The following is a 19,381-nucleotide window of genomic DNA, read 5'->3' as shown; positions in this document are numbered from 1 at the left end:
AGCAAGTGGTATTTAACCAACAGGAGGTACAGTAGTCCTCCTCCTGCTTCCCCCATGTCTGATTCCAGTTTTTCTGTCCAGAAATTTTGCTCAGCTGAAAAAAAATTTTGACCATTTGTAAGTCTTATAGCCAAGTCAAGGCTACTGCTATAGGCCATACAGGGACATCTACAAACCCCAGAGAAGTCTAGCCATGCATTTGCAAATCACTGGTGCTAGTACATGGACAGGGTAAAGTCACTGCACAAGTCACGCATGCTTACGTCTCTCTAGGAAATCCCAGAGAGAGATATGGGAGTCCTGCCCTCAACCCTGTCCAAAACGGCTTGATTTTAGCTCTCCTCCAAAGCCTAACAAATAGATGCCTTTGTCTGATGCCCTGGGCAAATGCAAGCTAATAAAAACTTGAGTCCACACAGATAATGTATAATTGTAACTGGTTTTTAGGTAATGGTCTTCCAGACTATCTCATTACTCTCTTTGAACAGGCTTTGAATTACGCTTTTTCAATTTTAGATAAAAGTGAACCAGTGGTTTTGCAGCATTAGCAAACTAAGTTTGACTGAATAGTTAGAATTAATGGGTGCTTTGATTTCATCATTCCTCTTTAACCTTGAAACCAGCAGTCAGGCAGCAGAATAATTTTTTCCCTCCTCATGTTTTCTTTCTCCCGTCATCTTTCTCCCTTCTGCTCCCTCAGCCGCTTGCTTCTGGTCTGTTCCTGAATGACTAGGTATACTAAGCTTTGACCGTATTGCATTTCCTTGACTTCTAATTCACGGGTGCTGTCTAGAACATCAGCCCCTGCATCACAGTATTTTCAATATTTAAGTGTGAGTATTTGTAATCAGAAGTCAAAATATTTCTGTTGGTGGTGACACAACCAAACAGTTGTTCTGCCTGTACTTTTTTTGGTCTTATTCTGAATCCATTTTAGTGGCCATTAGTGAAACTGCTCTGTTGTGGTGTCTGAATGAATCACAACAATCTCCATTTACCTGCTGAAGGCAGGAACACTCACTTGCCAACTTGCTTTTGCTCCAGTGGCTTATATGAAGCAGAAGCAATCTCTGAGGATCTCTCACACACATTATTCCTTACCCTCAAGCAGATATGGCACCCCAAGCAAGCCTAAATCAGCCATTCCCAACCATGATGGACCAATGGGCCTTTGACAGTCCTGAAATTAACTTAGCCGCACATAAAACTAATGAGTCTGCAAGTCCTTGGTTAATATGGCTGTCCAAGACAGCTGTAGATCATGCACCCAGCCTCACCAAGAAGTTTGAAAACCACTGACCTACAACAGCAGGATACCTAAGTTTCTACTGTAGAGGCCACAGATCTTCTTCTGGTGGAGGGGGAGGACCATACATCACAGCTCCACTAGACCTACTGTACAGGCATAATACAGACAACTTAAATGAACATGCAGTCTGATGCCAACCTTGCTGCAAATAAAACATGTGTGATAAATGCATAGGGGATATGTGCAACAGTCTGGGTTATACAAGTATAGTATATAGACTAGATGAGTCTTTTCATTCATTTATCGCATAGTTCATACATGCTAATCCACCTTTCAGTCCTCTTTCTGCTTTGGACCAAAGAGGATACGCAAATGATAACAGTGGTAGAAGTTGCCACAAGAGCAATGTATGGTCCCAGTGCTGTCTTTTGCAAGGGTCCCACAATCCCTCCGCTTCTTTGAGAATCTCATGCATTCTTCAGAAGATGTGGGAGGAATCACAGTTCACCAGGACAGCTCATATCTCATGTCAGGTGAATTGTCACATAGGAAAGCCTTTTCTGTGACCAAACTCCTTAGCCAAGAGCATTCTGTCAGACAGCTGCGCATCAGTGATAGTCGTTGAACTACCTCGGCCTGGTGCCCACCAGGATACTCTTCCAGGCTATCCTCATGCCAAGTGCTGGAAAGCAGCTGCAGGGACTTGTGGAGCTCATGCCTAACCTGTGGCTATGTCTGCAGTGCGGCACAGGCACAGTCTTGAGGCTGGGCTGATGGACCAACACATAACTCATCCACATTACTGATCTGATAGCAGGCCCACAGGGCTGCCTCCAGTGCATGCCAACTGATGGTCTTGCAGAGAAAAACTCAGCACCCTTAAGAGCACGCTTCAAGCTATGCTTGCCTGCCAGAGGAATAGTGCCCGTCCTTTCATGCTTGATCCATTGGCCTTCCTCTAGCCTAGCTGCCTTTGCTGAAAGATAGAAAACCACTGTCGGACAGGCAAGGCAAATCCAGGGCTCACACAGCCCCAACCTGTCGTTCAGTAAGGGCATGTGGGATGTGTAGCCAGCCCTTGTTTAGATGATAAGCAGAAAAAGTACAAACGGTAAGAGGCATGTCTAAGGGAATTCAAAGCCTACCCAAAGGCTCAGGTGTAGGAAAGGTGAAACCAGCATGGCTTTGTTCTTCTCACCAGCACCGTTTTTTCTCCCCACTGTTTATGCTAATTTACTAACTTCTATCACCTAGGGGAGAATTTGGGGCAATAGTCAGTGACCCCTGAAAGAGCTGAAGTCTTGGGGCTGTTTATCAGATTTCAGCTTGGCTTCCCCTTACTACTCTTTTTATTTTTCTTCCCCAATATTTATTTGAAAAAGTGTCTTGGCAGGATTTACAATCCACAAAGCCCTACAGACTTGGAGAGAAAAAAAAAAAAATCTCAGGTGCTACTTAAGAAATTCCTCATTTCTAAACCTCAGTGGATTAAAGTTTCTGCCCTAATGATCTGTGTGAGTGCTTTTGTGTAGAACTTTGAATAACTTTATTGATTACATTCTGTATAGTGCAAGTCTCTGGACCCTTATTCTTATTTTTCTTTTCTAAAAAAGTTTCTATAAAGACATACAGTACCAGAATGGATTAGTGCATTAGCCCTCGCCTTTATGGACTTAGTTGCAATCCAGACAAGATTTGGATGAAGAGAGTCTTACCAGGCAGGATCATGCTTCTCAATGGAAAACATTTCCATACTGAAAAATGGAAAACATAACATTTAACACAATTCAGCCTATTTGATAGCCTTTTCTGTGCTGAGGCACAGGGATGGCTACAGAAACAGCACCACCAGTCAGCACTGAGATGCTACAACAGAGTTGTCTCAGAACTAGGATAGTTTTCATAAAGAGCTTTCTCAGAAGAAGAGAAAAGAAAGCACTTCGGTAAAGCTGAATGGGAGACTCCAGCTGGCATAACAGAAGCTACAGGTGAAAAATGAAGTTTATTGGCAGAATGCTTGGTTCTGACTGAAACAGCAGCACAGGGCCCACAATTTTCTCTTTCCTCTGACAGCGTCTCCATAACTATTTTCTTCCTGATGTCTCCCAACACAAGGCTCTTTCACATAAGCAAATAGATGAGAATGGGACTACGAGTTTTAGTTTTAAAATAACCTACAGGACCTTCACTCTGTTTTTAGAAAGGAAACAGGATTTCTGTTTAAAACCAGACTCTCCACCCTCCCTTTCTACCCTCCCTTGTCCTTTCCACCTGTTTAGATGTTTTCACAGTGGGATAACACATTCATTCCCTCCAGACCAGGGCTCAGCTGTTAGGAATGGAAAATAAAACCAAAGTTTGCAGAGTATTTTTAGCCCAGAGAAAATAAAGCGGTTGCAAATACCATACACCCACCAGCTCCTCCGGCTTGTGGAGATCCGTGCCCAGAAAGAAAGGAAACCGCAAGACCAGGCTGAACCCATTGATTTGATATTGATGCCAAGTATTCTGGAGTGACTCACCCAACAATCCCACCCTTCTTTTTCTGTCTGTTTAAAGGTGCCCTCCCCAGAAGTCACATCATCTGGTCTTTCCCATCTTTGTGGCACTGGTGCTTTCACTACCATATATGCACTTAGCTGGCCTCAGCCCATTACCCTCATCCCTTTGTACGAGATAATCTGTTGATGACTGGCTAATCAGCAGGTTGCAGATGGGTGTCCTGTTTCCCTCTGATCTCACAAATCTCGAGGGACTGGCCTTCTGAGAAGAGACAGTGCGTAAGGGGATACAACACTAAACAGATGACACATATTTTAGATCCACCTAATGGCTGCTCCTGATTTCCAGACTCCGCAAATGCCATTTGTTTTTAACAAATGGCCACACAAGCTGTGGAGATGATATTTTAAAAATGTCTTTGAAAGGGCTGACTTGCCTCCAATGGCATGTGCAGCATGTGTGCCCCTGACAGTAGTCCTCTGTGCTGTCAAGCTGTTCCCACTGCAGGTAAAAATTAAGTATACTGAATAAGAAATTATAAAGTGACAACAAAATTGGTTTAGAGAAAGCCCATCCTGAATGGGAGAGGTGCTTTAAGAGCCAAAAAGAGGATGATCTAGATGTCAGTACCATCTATGGTTAGGTCTGAGCATCCTTGGACTGTAAGCTGTAAGTAGAGTTTATGCTTAAGTTGTAGCAAAGCAGTGATTTCTTCATTGCTACTTTGACTGTGCAGCATCTTGTATGCAAGAGCAACACAGGATGCTGGCAAAACTGTCATAAAAAACTGCTGAAAGGAAGTTATAAATCCTGAAATATCCTTTATGCAAATTCTTCTAATTTTCTGTTTCTGTCCCAGGAAAATCTGAAGATTTTGTACAACTGTCTAGGACATCCCCCACTGTACATCTCAGACAGGCCCCCTGTAGAGCAGCAAAAGGCATCCTAGCTCAGCTTTGCAGCCTGTACACAGTGGTCATATTTTTAATATGAAACAAAACAGCACAGGGCCCGTTCTCCTGCACATATGCCAATGGCTCAGCACAGTTCCCACCCATCCTGTTTTACCTTCCAACGGAGAGAAGTGTTTCAATACCCGCATATTGTCTGGGAGGGCAACAGTTGGCCCAAACAGAGCCATGGTAGCAATTTAACAGTATGGATGATCAGGTGCCAGGGCTTAGTCCTGTGTTATGAGTACTGGTGCAGCCACTGAGCCTGAGGTGTGCCAAGTGTGTTGGACCCATTGCACACACCAAAACACTGGAGCAATGCACGCGGACTAGGTCTCACAAGGACCATACTCATTATGAAGGCATCACAAACAGCTCAGACATATACTTCTGTCCAAGAAATCCTGGAAAGAAATATGGCAACTCCTCTGGGAGCCATTGAACTCTCCTCCTCCATCTCCATTTACTTAGTCATCATCAGCACGCTGTTATGGGTTCACTTAGTTGTAGGAGTATTCCCAACAGACCTCCTTAAAAAGCACTTTCTATTTAAGACTGAAAAGCAGCTGCTGATAATGCTGCCTTAAGCTGGCCGGTTTGCTTCTGGCTTCTATAGGTTCCACATTTTTCCTATCCAGCCAGCACAACAAGCATTTTAGCTTCCATTGTCTGGGATTTCCAAAAATGCTCAGCCCTGACCTAACTGATCTTACTGTAACGAACACTAAGTGTGGGGTTTTTTTCCTCTTCTTTTTATTCTTGAAAAGATGGAGCATCCATAAATAAAAGATCATCTGCAAAGTTAAGGCCAGCATGCAGTTATTCCAGTAGCTGACACACTGCTGCATGAATGCTATTTACAGCAAATGTAATCCAAGTTTATCTTCTACAAAATCTTTAGCACATTATTTCTGAAAGTTCAAGATATAACTGCTATGATTTGCAAGTGAGTAATTCAAGGAAACAGCTCTATGAATTCATCCAGTTTGGGGGGGTGGAGGGACAGAGAAAATATATTCCTCAAGCTTTCAGTCCTTCTGCAGGGAAGTGACTAACATATGCCTGGAATTATCTGTTAGCAAGTGTTTTAACCCTCTCCACCTCTGGCAATATTGCTGCTAATATATAGCAAAAATTCCTTGGGAATTAGGCTTTTTTTCTTTTAGTGAGTCTCGGATGAGGCACCCCCACCAAACTGACCAGATTTACCCAGCTTGTATCCAGGGTGTCAGTAAAGAGCCATCTAGACAACTCTATTTCAGGACTGCTAGCCACTCCTGAGAAATTACCAGAGGAAAAAAGAAATCACAACAAAAATGAAAACGTTAACAACATGAGTCAGATTTTTAAATAGCAGAATCTCTGTTTATCAAAGATATCTTTTAATTTTAAGCAAGGGCAGTCTGAAACACTGGCTTTCAGTCCTTTTCTAATTCTGAGAACCCAGGGGGGCAGTATCCACTGAAGACTATGCTACAGCAAATTCAAGCACACAAGTATAAAACAAGAAGTCCTGGTTTTCTCTTTTTAAGCTCCAGGGAGCCCAATAAGAAATCCGCAGACCTCGAGCCTACCAACCATAGCAGAAAATAACTAGTGTGAAATAACATTAGCAAAAATCTGCCTACAGGTCATGAGAGAGGAAAGCACAAGTTTCTTCAAGAGTGACTTTTTTCCCAGATGGTCTTTCTGAGCAGTCTCACAAAACCTTTGGTACAGTTTCCTGGGTTTTGCAGGATGGAAGGGAAAAAAATGGGCGTTTTAGTCAAGGCACACATAGCCAAAGCCCTCTATTCAGAGGCTACTTCCACTGAAATTATTGTTAAACTCATAGTGACTCCGACAGGACCAGACTTCAGCAGACACCAAGTGCTTCTGAAGAGTCCTGTCTTCATGCCAGGAAAACTGGAGAAGCAGTGAATTTTGTAACTTATGACGAGCACTCTGGATGCTGACTGGAGCTCAGATGTTAGCATTACTGTTACACAAAATGAGGAGGATGCACTTCATAGATGAGCATGAACAATCTCCAATCTCCATTCAGCAAGATGTGAACTTGAATACTGACTTACAGCTGCTAAAAATCTCATTTTCCAAAAGCTCTCAAAAGAAGTTTAAGGACTACTCAGTCGTGACTTGGATGTCAAAAATGGTATTTGGAGGAATCTCAGTTGTTCTGACAGAGAACAGATTTTTATTGACTTACCCTAGATAGACAGTCAAATCAGATGACTGCAATTGGATTTCTGCTTTCTTGGAAGCTGGGCATTTGCTTTGGCTTGCAGTAACAGCTTCTGGGTACCTCGTCCCACATGTAAGCAGGTAAATAATTGACAGATGGTTTTCTTTATGTAGCTAAGTAATAACTTTCAACATTATGTCAGGAGAGATTAGGAAGCAGGGGAAAAATGCATTGAAGAAAGTTTGGTCTTAAGCTGCCACACCGTTGTTACCCAGCATCCCCACCACGCCAACTGCAGCAGGCGGATTCCACTGGTGCCTAAAGGTGCTCGTTATAGAGGGTGTTTACAGGTGTGTCATTATCAAGTACTGATATAAAATACTACCTGGGAAAATTGTGTTTAATAAGCTCCAGCTGCCTGCTAAATTAAAGCAAAATTCCTGCAGCAAATAGTCAATTTGAAAAACAAGCAGTAGTAGGACTGAAACAAAGGAACTAAGCATGAAAAGAACCTTGACTGAATCAAGCTGCAGTTTGGAAAGTATATCAAATGGATGTTTTCCTAGTTTTGCTTTTATGCAGATACTTGCTCCTGCCAGCACAAGTAGCTGCTGAGACCACAGCCTATCTTCTTTTGCCTTTGTATTCCTACATGTGCCCGTAGTCTTTGTTTCTGCAAGATCGTAGGCTGTATTGCAGGGCTGGCTTACAAAACTCAGTAGTTTGCAGAGGTGTAATAATGTGTTTTATTTCAAAACAGAACTTAAAAAAGAAATACAAACACAAACAGCAAGGCCTGGCAGCCTTTTTCCCCTCCCACTCTGAATTGCTGGTTGTCCTGCTTCCCCTCCCAATTTTCTATTGGCTCAGTGGCTCCCCAGCTGGAAAAAACTGGGGCAATTAACCCTTTCTTCCTAAGGCCAAATGCTAACAAGACCTAGCTGGCTTTCCTCAACAGAAGAGCTGCAGGGGCGTGCACTGCCTTCTCTGCTTGCACAGCACCTACCCCAACAGCCTCCATTCTGTGCTAGCACTTCTTGTTACAGCAATGCAAAATAAATACGGCCTACATGACCTGAATGGCTTTTAACTTTCTCCTCGTGGAAGAGAAATCTGGATTGACAACGTACAGGCTCATTTTCTCGTTCATTTAAGGAAGACCCAAAGGGACTATAAGTTGCAGAAGAGGGCAGAGAGACCCAAGCTGGCTTTAAGTGAACTGGTTTGGGTACTAGAAGCAGCACAGCTCTCTACTGGATAATTCACTGTTGTTGTTTCCTGCCTTCTCTTGCATTTTCTTTTCAGGAGGCATGGCACATCTGGGGCTACCATAAGCCCAGACGTCATTTGTTTTATGACAGGACTTCTGTAACTGCTGTCCATAGTGAGCTTTCTCAAAATGCTTTCCCAGGGCAGGATAGGATTTTTGGCCATGCACTTTCATTTTCATTATTTTCCATAGTTGCATAAAAGATTTTAGACTAGAGGTGTGTTTAGTTTAGAGGGCCAGTGCTGTGCAGAAAGGATGCTGGAGACCCTTCCATATCTGAGACAAAGGCTTTTTGTTATTCCCACAGACTCCATTGGAGTAACAGACTTGCATCTTCCATCAAAGCTGACTGAAGATCTTTTATTATGGCTGTGCACCAGCAAATCACAGCAATGAGAACTGAATGCAATTTCCATTCTATCACCTATGACCACAGCTTTTTAGTTGCTCTTAACTCTCTCAATCAAATTTTATTGGATCAAAAGTGTCCATTCTGTTCATTTTTGAGTATCAGGAAAACTGGCGTAGCTTACTTATGCTTCAAAACGCAAACAAGCAAATGCATAATTGTGCCTTAGATGCCAACACAAACACTGCATGTTTATTGTAATGGTTGGACATACTGGAAATATATTTTGAATATACCAGTGAAATGTAAAAAGCAGATTAAGTATGCAGAAAACTGGTTGAGTAGCTTTGAAGTTGTGACAATAACCCTTTTCATACACAGTAAAAATTTCCATTGCGTTTCTTGGCTTGGTTCAAATTCAGGAGGCTGGATGTTGCACACTTGGTAGAACTTGCTAATCAGTTTTTCTGTTTCATCTGAAATACTTTTCACTTTGGGGGCAATTGTGAAGCAAAATAGAAACAAAAGAACAACACACTCTAAAGACATTTAAGCTGATTGGGAACAGTGTACTCTTGGAGGCAAGACTATCCTGAGACATGAGCAGAGCTGCCTTTTTTTGTTTCCATGTTTGTCTTCACCAAGGCTTAATAATAGTTTCTAAAAATCTCTTAGGACTTCATAAACTTGTTAAGTCTCAAGGTGACCCTCTCATCATCAAAACCAACCTGATGGGAATTTTAGGTATTTGCTGAGTCTGTGTAATGTCTTCCAGCTAATCATCTTTCAGAAGATTGCACTAAAAATTTCTTTATGCCATTCAATAGTTTTACATCTTCTTCCTCTTTTCCCCTGGCAGCAGGAACGCAGCTGGGACCGCCAGCAGTGGTAAGGCTCTTCTGTCAGCATTAAAAAGACCGTTTACAGAATGCATAGAGTCAAGGGGGGCATGGACTACATTTATCCACGTATTTTTTTTGCTGTTTACTTTCACAAGTTGCAAATTGATAGAGCTGAGGGCTTCCAGAAACTTGTCCTGAACTGAGTCCCTCCAAGTTATTTCTTAGTTCTGAGTCCTACCCTATATTTTCTTTTAGTAGTTGAGCGTACCCTTCCAGCCAAGATGGTAAAAAAAGAGGTAAACCTTCAAGCACCTTTCCCTTTTTAGTGGGTAGGAGAGAAAGAGTGCAACTCCCCGGCGGCAGCAGCACGTGACCTCCCAAATCGTCCGGTCCCTGTGATGGTGCAGCTGATGAGGTAGACAGAGGCAGAAGCAATGCCACCCGAACTCATGGGTCCATGGACCTCATGCTCCCTTGCTGGGTTTGATAGCAGAATGGCTTAAAAGCCCCCACATGCCACCTCCCCAGACAGCTTGGCCAAAGGGCAGGTCAGACTGAGATAGTTCATTCCCTTCTCCTTGATCTTTCCCTTTTCCTTGATCTTCAAGGCTTCACGGGAAGCCTTTGAAGAAGTGCATATAAGGGCAAGAGCTGCTGCCTTAGGTTTAGATCCTCACAAATTACATCCATCTTTTACCCAGCTCAAGATGTTCTGTTGAACAATAGACACAGATACCAAAGACTCATTAAGGCCCTTTCTCCAAGCACCAAGTTGGAGTATATCCAGGTTTTCAAAGGCTGGACATCATTTAGCCAATCTGCATCCTCTAGAGCATCTCAGAGGCAGACATTTAGACTGTTAGCCTTAATATTCCTTGAAGAGTTCAGACATATGGCTCCTAACCATTTTTCAAATGTGCTTCAGATTCAATCTGCAGAAAAAAATCCAAATTATTCCTTTCTCCAGGAAAATATGTTACAACACTAGTTGCCCTCCCAGAGCCATTTCTTATTTCTTTGAACTTTTTTGTTAAAAGTAGGAGAAATAGACTGTAAAGGAACAGGACTATATTTGATTTCCATTAATCTGAAAGGGTATGCTGCATAGCATTTTCTAACATCACTAAGAGAACAAACTAATATTTCTTTTTGCATTCATCTTAAGAATTTATTACACATGCCAAGTGATAATTTGAACATGGATTAGGCCATCAGGATCAGAAAAGAAATTCAAAAGTCTGGGTGGGAGATTTTGAAGAACAATTATGATTTATAATCTGTGATTTATAAACTGTGATTTATAATCTGTGACAATTCTTTTATTGTGTACTTTGTTTTGCTCTGGTATCTCCATCTTGCTCAGATTGAATTTAATACATGTCATGAAGCCATTTGTTTATTTGCAAAATTTGCTGAAAATCTCTAAGTTAAGTGGAAACAGCATTATGGTACTTTTGGAGAATTATGACATTAGATCTTCAGAACTCGTGTAATAGATGTACTAAATGAACTTAAAAGAGGACTTGCAAAGATATTTCCCAATTGCTCATTTTTTATGAGAGTTGTTCATATTAGGGGTCTTTCTTACAATATTTGTTTTATTATCTCCAGTTTCTTGTAACCACTTTCAGCTGGGATTCCATTTGAGACTTTGATCATTCTTGGAACTTGTATGGCAGAATGAAAGAAAATATGGCCCCTAAGAAAGAAAATGCTTCAATAAAAGAAAATACATTCTATAGTTGGAGGTGTTTGGATGGATCATAGAAAGTCAGATCTTTCAATTAAGTTTGGATTTGGACAAAATATTACTGCCTGAAAATCATTCCCACTTGATGAGACACCTGTGAGCAATAGGTTAATACATCAAGTGCAGCTACTAAAAGACAAAAAGCTTCAACACTGAAGTATTTCCACTGTTAGTGCCTGCATTGGTTTCAGCAGACAGAAGGCAACTCTCCTGTGTATGCAATTGTGGCTTCAGTAATTTTGAACAGCATCAGTGTGGTCTAAGAGAGTGATGGCCATCTTCTGATTTGCAATGGGGACTGCAGGAGATAGGACAGTGAGCACCAGTCTGCACAAAAATAAGATAGTTGGTAAATATTAGGAGGAACATTACTCAGAGAACAACTCCTCAGGTTCAACTGGGCTAGACACGGGGACATTTACTGTGTTACTGGGTCTGCCATCCTGTTCACCAAGGCTCCCATCCTACAAGCACACTGACCTCAGAGGATATGACATTATTTAGGGTGCTGTGTCTAAGGTCTAAGGCAGGACAGCCTCCTTCTGTTTTAATCATAGTTTTAGATCAACATAAGCTGACTATGAATCCTCACCTTCAGGTGCAGGGAGGTTGCTGAGTCTTTACAAGATACTTCAGATCCCAGTGCTAGTAATCTGGCAGCTCTCACCAGTCCAAAGTCACTTCCAAATCATATGTTTGGTCACTGCATTAAATATTTGGCTTTCAGTTAGCAATAGCATGAGCAGAGCTCTCTCTGTGCCATTTCACTTTTGCACTGTTTCCCTGTAGCCTTTGAAACTGAACCTGCACCAGCCCACCAGCCAAGTGGTGAGACTGAATTTTATCCTGTGCCTGAGCTCCTGACTGCCCACTCATTTTTCAATCAACTAAAGGACTCTTCTTGGGACATTGTGGAATGAGAAGAGACTCCTTAAAAGATTTTATAGCATAGAGAGAGGATCACTGCAGCAGAGCTCACCTATCCCTTCATCTGACCTGCACTAACTGGGGTAAGGTGGGAAGGGGGAGGCAGATGCTGTGAGACCACAGTGTGTCCCTGTGCTTGCTCACAGGAGAAGCATCTCCTCGCAGGCCAACCCCAGCCTCATCCACCACCTGAGGAACACAGGAGGGAATCCAGCCCCTTCATAGCCATTATGCACATGCTAAATAAAACAGCAGCTTGTGACATGAAACTTGTCTCCCTAAACGATTTTGTTTGGATGTATTAACAAAGTGCTGGCCAGAGTGCAACAACTGCCAAGCCCTCGCCCTCCCCTTCCACCATTCAGCCTCTGACAAAACTAATGTTAGTGCTGTTGTAAGTAGGATATCTTAATGCAACACACACATACACAGGATCCCTTTAGATTCTGGTTTATATCTTCAATGAGAACCTTGGCAGCTGTAAAAATATATTTTGGTCCGGTCACTAAGCTAAAGGGTTTTTTTTCAATCTAATTTCATACACAGTTATTAAAAGAGCTGGGACTTTTGGCAGTGGCATTGCGCAATTCTGTCAGCTAATCCCTCCCCCCCCATATACAAGTTAAAAAATGATTAATTAAAATCCATCCTGGCTTGTATGATGAATATATTTAAACAATTTGAAAATGGACATGCTTTTCATTGTTGCCTGCTTTACAATGTGATGCTTCATCAGAATGAAAGAAAGTGGAATGTTAACAGGGCTAGGATGTAATTACTTACATCTGAGCCCCCTAAGCCCGGTAACTAGCTACAAGCACGAGCATCTGGAAGTGACAAACAGATTTTTACAAGGCATTACACTAAATTTATCCAGTATTAGTGGCTGGATATATCAGTGTGCCTACATCAGCTCTTTAATTTTGGTTGAACGCAGTGCTCTTCATTTGCTGCCTTGCACTCCTGGGCGAGTGTTGCTAGGCACAGTTGGACAGCTGGTACCATTTGATCCTGGTGGTGATTTCATCATTAGCACTGGGAATCCCATCCCATTATTGCCATCTCACTAATGAGTACATAAACCACTTCTTAGGGCTGGGTTAGGGAAGGGTAGCAAACGCTTCCAACTCTGCTGGTTTGCAAGTTTTAAGGGAATGCACAAATATAAAATGTTTTCTGGCATCTGAGCACCTATCTGGTTGCTGCTGCCAATGCTAGTGCTGCTCTTTCAAGAGTGATAGTATGAACCCTTGTACAAGAGGCAGGACTGGAGCAGAGGTTTGGCGGATGCTCTGTGCTTTAGGTGCATGAGAACATGGTTGGAGTGAGCAATGAGATGCTCGTGGTTGGGGAGATAAGGGTGTGCATTTAGAGCTCTAGTTTGCAGGGGGCTGTGCAGAAGGAAGGTTACGTGGGCTAACTGGAACTGGGGATATGGAAAGTAGGAAGATGAATGGACATCCTAGAAATCAAAGGGGGCTGCTGCTGCTGCCATCACCAGCAGTGGTGTAGACACTGTGTTTGAACTCCTGCATTTGTCTAAGTACTCCTTCCTTGATGTAGAGCACCCTAGCCATGCTAGCCCTGGTCAGTGTAGCACTAGCAGCCTGACCTTGTCATTAACAAAGGTATTTCTGTGGATTTAAATGGGCTTTTTGTAGGCATATGTAGAACTATAAAAGGCTTTAGGCACCCAAAATAAGACTTCAACACCTCCCGCTCAAAACTTAGACCCAGGACCCGCAGCTTTGTACACAGAAGTGTATAAATGTACTTACATCTGTGCTTCAGGGTGTGCCCAGCAGTGCCTCCATCTTGACAGGACTGTGCTGCTCAGTGCCTGCCTCATAGTTAAGTCTATCATGGCCACAGATGTGGCATTTTTCTACATATTTCACACAAACAATTCATTCAGCAATCTCTGAGCAAACCCATTGAATGATGCTCTGTATGAAATACTGTGGTCAGTGTGGCTTTCCTTCAGAGGCCAGAGGGTGACAGTGGTGGCACGACTCCTGCTTTAACAATGACTATATTCCTCCAGGTACAGGGGATCTGACTTCAGCTCCTGTGGGGGGTCAGGCATATATTTCTCCCTTCCAAGTTGTCCCAGTCACTGGGCTATCCTGAGAAGGTAAGGTCATTCCCAGCCTTTCTGCTCAGCCTATTCCACATGACTACCAGCAATGAAAGATGCATTTAGCTGGAGTCAGTGAGGGCACAATTTCCTTCCCAGCTGTGAGTGTAGTCACCACTAGAGATGCGAGTTTCCATCCCTCAGGCAAAGGAGAAAACTGACCCCTTCTCAGTGGGTACCCCAGTAGGGTACTTGCACAATCAGGAGCTCCTGTGCAACCATTTCTGATTAAAGAGGTGGCCCTAGTGAGGTCCTTCAGAAGAAAAGGGATTGCCACCTAATTTCAGGAGATTTCCAGGTCGTTAAACAAATAAAGAAAAGAAAAAAAGAAAAGAAAAAAAAAGACTAGTGCTTAACTTTTTTATTCTGACTTTTTTTTATTAGATACGTGCACCGTAACCATATTAAGCTGCATAACTCAAAGTTTGCCTTTCCTGACTTCTTGTGGTTTGAACTACAAGATAGCAGAGAGCTAGCAAGGGTTTTAAGGAAGTTTTTGGTTTTAACTCTAGTTATTAAAGAAAGAATATTAATATGTTAATGTAGCATTAAGGATATGAGCACTCAAAAGTCATGCATTGTTTCTGTGCAATTAAATCTCCTATGTCATAGCAGAAACCTTTTCTTCCTCCTCTTGCCTCCCTGATTGACATTATTTGTCAACTTTAATTTAGTGGCACTCTTAAAAAACCTACAGTACAGACAAGTACGATAACTTGTACATACCAGCAGAAGAAACTGAATAGCTGAATCAAGGATGACAAATACTGCCACTATTTTCATTAACTTGTGTTGGGTACTTTTGAGTAATCTGAAGAAGGAGCATTGAAGTGAACAAGATTGCTTGATACGTCAGTGTGTGAATGCATGGGAATGTTGGGACGTTGGCTACAGAAAGGATGGCTGTTCGGCAGCTCGGGACAGCTAGTCTGCTAGACAGCTGGAGGCTGTAGATCAACATTTAGTTCTGTTTGCTGTTATTCAGAAAAGACAAATGTCTCTTCCATTAGTATTTTTCCCTTTTAATATCCAGCCGTTCGGTACCACAAAAAAGAAAGTACTATTCAGAACAGTATCTTTGCAAACAAGAGATAAAACAAATGCCAAGCCAAGATGCTTTAGCGATGCCGACATCTTCAGATCAGAAAGAGAGGACTAGGCCAGAGGCAAGAAAATCTGTCTCGTCTTTCCACCGCATGAGATTCAGAGAAGTAAATGAATCTGGGCATTTTAATGTCATCAGGTTTTTAGGTTTTCGGCATTTGCTGCAGGAGGTGCTCTCAGGGAATAAAGAAAACTGAAAAATACCCCCACAAGATGAAGTTATCTCTAGACTCACACAAATAAGTGTGCTAGTAAATCAAAATGTCCTTGTGTTTAGAAATGGACTTACAGGGAACACAGCAGTTGCAGTCATTATTGCAAACAACATGTAATCATTTAAAAGCAAGAGGTGGGGGTTTGATGAAATTCATTTGTTCTCAGTTGACTTACCTGAAATCAAATTGATCCCAAGTAAACTGTCTTACAGACTCTGAAGAATGGTGCCAGATTGCTCATTCTGACAAGGACATTGGCATTACAGTGAATTCTTTATATTCAGCATTTAAGGACCCTCTGGAATTTGTAAATGAACATACATTGCCCTCTAAAAATTTCAAACCCTTGCTTACCTTGGACTAGATACAAAAGTCATATCTACATGTTTCCCACTAGTGTGTGTGTGCACATGTGCTTTAGAAAAGTATTCTCATTTTGTGGCTGTAGGGTGAAAGTCACTTGAACTTTCTTTTAATTGAAGATGAAGTTTGAAGTTATGAATATGGATAAATTTATCAGTCAGTCCTGTTCCAAGTGAAGTCTGAGGGATGCCTGCTTCTCAGTTCCCTAGAGCTGGATCGGACTCTCAGGTGTTTGTAGTCCATACCTTGCCTATGCACCTCTTCATGTGGGTACCGAAGGGCCCTTGCCACCAGCAGCAGAGAGTTTAATCTTGGTTTACTAGGTTTAATCTTGGCACTGTGCAAGAATACTTGGCGCAGTACAAGAAATGAGATTAGTCATATACTATAACAGATTTTGTGCTTTGCTTTGTGGTCTGTCTACAGATACCTGGCATTTCTGACATTGCTTATAGTTTGGCCTGACCTGAGAAGACAGGTAGCTGTGATAGTGACCTCTTTTGCATGGGCTAGAGAATGGCACATGCACTTTGATTTTTGTAATTACTTACTTTATTTGGTGTTAAAGCCAAACCATACAGCACATGCCTACGGAGCATACCAGGAAGCAAGCATACAGCATTCATTTGCATGAGACAGTGGGGCCCCAGTTAAAAATACAAAGAAGCTGCATCAGAATAAAAATTAAAGGTTCACCTAGCAATCCTCTGAACACCAAGATTCTGCTGCAGAGCAGCCAGGCAGCTAAGGTGTAGGGTTCAGGGGATCTGGTTAGGGAGCTCCCGTCTCTTGTATGCTTTCAGGGTTGTAGGGGAGAGGGTGCAGAGGGTGGACTGTATAGGGGAGTTTTGTAATGAAACTCTAAGGCTTTAGATTAGCCTCCACATGGGATTTATTTTTTATAAATGCCGTAAGCATTTCCCATCTATCATCACAGAAGATGCTAATGACATCAGAGCTGCAGGTTCTGGGTATGTCACCTGGGAGCGCTGGACTCCACAGCCAGTTCCCTTGCTCAAAATGGGCCTGCAACTTATGGTAAGCAATGACAGTGACAGTGTCACTTGTTGGTGGCTTTATCAATAGATGGCTCCACTGGCTTAAATCCTTAGGCTGCAGACAAAGGTAGCAAGGCAGCACTTTTAGCGTGTGGCATCTTGGCTCTAGTGAGGTTCTAGGCTCTCCTACAGGAAATATGCTTAATTAGGTACTTCATCCAAATGAGCAGAAAGCACAATAAGGAAAACACAGGAATAAAGAAAAGCAGCAGCCGTACCCCATTGACCTGTAGTGGCTGTGACAGAACCTGCAGAAGTTCACATCACCGTCTGAAGGGTGGATTTTGTGGCAAAGAGAAAGCTACAATCTGTGCTATAGATCAACATAAACCTGCAACTCTTCCTGCCACCTTTCTGGAGAGGCACAGCCAACTGCTCACGCCATTTGCATCCAGCCCAACATGCTATGCCAAATGCCAGTCAATGATAAAGTCAAGTGATACTGTTGAACAACTACAAGGAGCCCATTGTCCCCTTGGCCACTTCCCCTTCAGCAACTGAGCAGGCTCTTAAGTGTCTAGGAGTCATTAGCAAAGAAAACCCAGGCGGGAGGGCTTTGCAGCAGGTGGTGCCACCTGTGGTTGCCTAATCCTATGCCAAGCAGACAGCCATCACCCAGTTGTAGAGGCAGTCAGGCACTGTGTGATGGTGAGTCAGAGCCACGAATGAAGTGAGTTGGAGCCCTGGCTCAAAGCAGAGAGTTTATACACTGGAGCTGTGCCTCTCTGACAGTTGTATTAATGTCAGGGTAAAACAGATACGAAGATCCCATCCTGTTAGTTCTTCTCTTTTAGGGAAATACAGTTGAGATGTTTGCTGGTAGGGTGGTTAGCTAGCAAGTAGCTGAAGTTTGTTTGTATGGATGTGATATACACAGTTGTGCACACTGCCTACTGAGTCATCTGCAGCGAGGACTCCATGCCAGCTTCCATACATAGACTGGGCTTGGAAGGAGGCTTCCTTTGCGAAATTTCACACTGCAAACTGTCTAGCAAACAGTGGCACAACACACAAGTACTTTCAAGAGGAAGGACTTTTTAGCAGTGTTATCTGTGTGTGTATCCAATTCAAACTAACTCTCTAATAGCTTCCCGCATTGTGACCTGACCACTGAAAAATATGTAGTAGGACCCAATTGCCAAATGGCTTGGGCAGCACTACACTCTTTCAGTGAATCATGTGATTAGGGATCGATGGAAAAGCTGTTCTTATTTAGCAGCTGGTAAGAACCACTAGGAGTCTGGACACCAGCATCTCAAATAATGAGGCTCTAAAATGGTGCTGCATATTCTTCTGGTAGTGGTAGGTGCATTTATTCATTAAGACCAAAATAAGAAAAGGTGTAGTTTTAAATACCTGGCAATAACTTTATCTAGGCATTTGAAGAGCACAGTAAAAGAGTCCCTCTGGAAGGAATTGAACATAGGAGTTCCCATACTGGATATTAGCATTTGTCCCTCTCATTCAACAGTATCCAGCACAGGGAGGTCTGTGTACAACTTCTGAAGGCTCAACAAAAGATAACTGAGAAAAGCAAGCTATTCTCATGACTTCACTGTGCAGGAGTCTCCACTTCCACTGGGAAAAATTTAGATAAGCTTGAAAACCACTACTCTCATCCAGGAGAAAACAGAAGACTTTAGATGGGTGAGAAAGCTTTTCCATCCTGCCAAGTTTTTTCAAGCTTCCACAAATTTCCCTCATTCATGTTGAGTTGAAACTGAGACCTTTTGAAATGTTGCATGTCAAAAAAGAAAGCCAGACCCCAGAATAATCAACAGGTCTGAAATTAAGGCTGTCAGCTGGGACGTGGGAGGCCCAATTCAGCTCCCCATGTTCCCACCCCACTTGGGAGTCAAGGTTCCCCAGTAGCTCTTGGCTGGCAACCTAGGGGGGAGCTTGGTTTTTCAAAGCAATGAATGCTCCCTCAGAACTGGCCTCTAGGTTCCCAGCTCCCCTGCAAACTGCCAAAAAGCTTGGGATTTCAGGGCATCTGGCTCTGCCAGTGGAGCTGCAAGGAGATGGTAGCCTTTGCACCCAATTATCTTTAAGAAATGTGATTATAAATGAAGTCAGCTCTTAGACCTGAATCCATCTCTGATTCCTGGAGTAGAAAAGGGCATACTGTATCAAAAAGAAAAGTCAGCAAAATGTTCTGATCACTTGGAAACAATTTCCATCTTTAAGACATAGCAGGTTTGAATAGACTGGTTATTCAAGTGGCTTTATTGCTTGCCTTTCACTTCATGGTAGAAAATATTGATGGGGTCCAAGTGAGTACAGGGGAATTAGCAGTGCCTAAATTTATGTGACAGTGAGAAAAGGAAAGAAAAAAAGCATGCAACTCATTTGTTTAATGGGATTTCAGCAAGCAAAGGGAACATCTAAATCAGATGTGTGCATTTTACTCTGTACTAGGACATGCACCTGCAAGAAGTGTTCTCAGGGATGCAGATGTCACAGAGGGGGGTATGGTATAT

General features: G+C 42.6%; 1 protein-coding gene across 3 annotated transcripts in view; it reads left to right on the top strand.

The window, feature by feature from the left end:
* Nucleotides 1–19,381, top strand: part of LOC104012517 (potassium voltage-gated channel subfamily KQT member 1) — a 514,732-nt gene that overhangs the window by 463,573 nt on the left and 31,778 nt on the right. Inside the window, exon 17 of one of the 3 annotated variants that reach the window (XM_087765113.1) lies at nucleotides 9,368–9,393. The exons of 1 other annotated variant lie outside the window; for it this stretch is intronic. In XM_087765113.1, coding sequence (XP_087621239.1) covers nucleotides 9,368–9,393 — 26 coding nt within the window. Of the gene's footprint in view, nucleotides 1–9,364; nucleotides 9,394–19,381 lie in introns of all 3 variants that reach the window. One more of the 3 variants, XM_087765112.1, reaches the window with a different exon arrangement.

Source organism: Nipponia nippon, unplaced genomic scaffold, assembly GCF_047370975.1.
Source record: "Nipponia nippon isolate SJK-2023a ecotype South Korea unplaced genomic scaffold, ASM4737097v1 scaffold_3, whole genome shotgun sequence".
NCBI classification, from domain to species: Eukaryota; Metazoa; Chordata; class Aves; order Pelecaniformes; family Threskiornithidae; genus Nipponia; species Nipponia nippon.
Note: the sequence above shows the minus strand (reverse complement) of the source record. Positions and strands in the feature narration are given on the sequence as shown.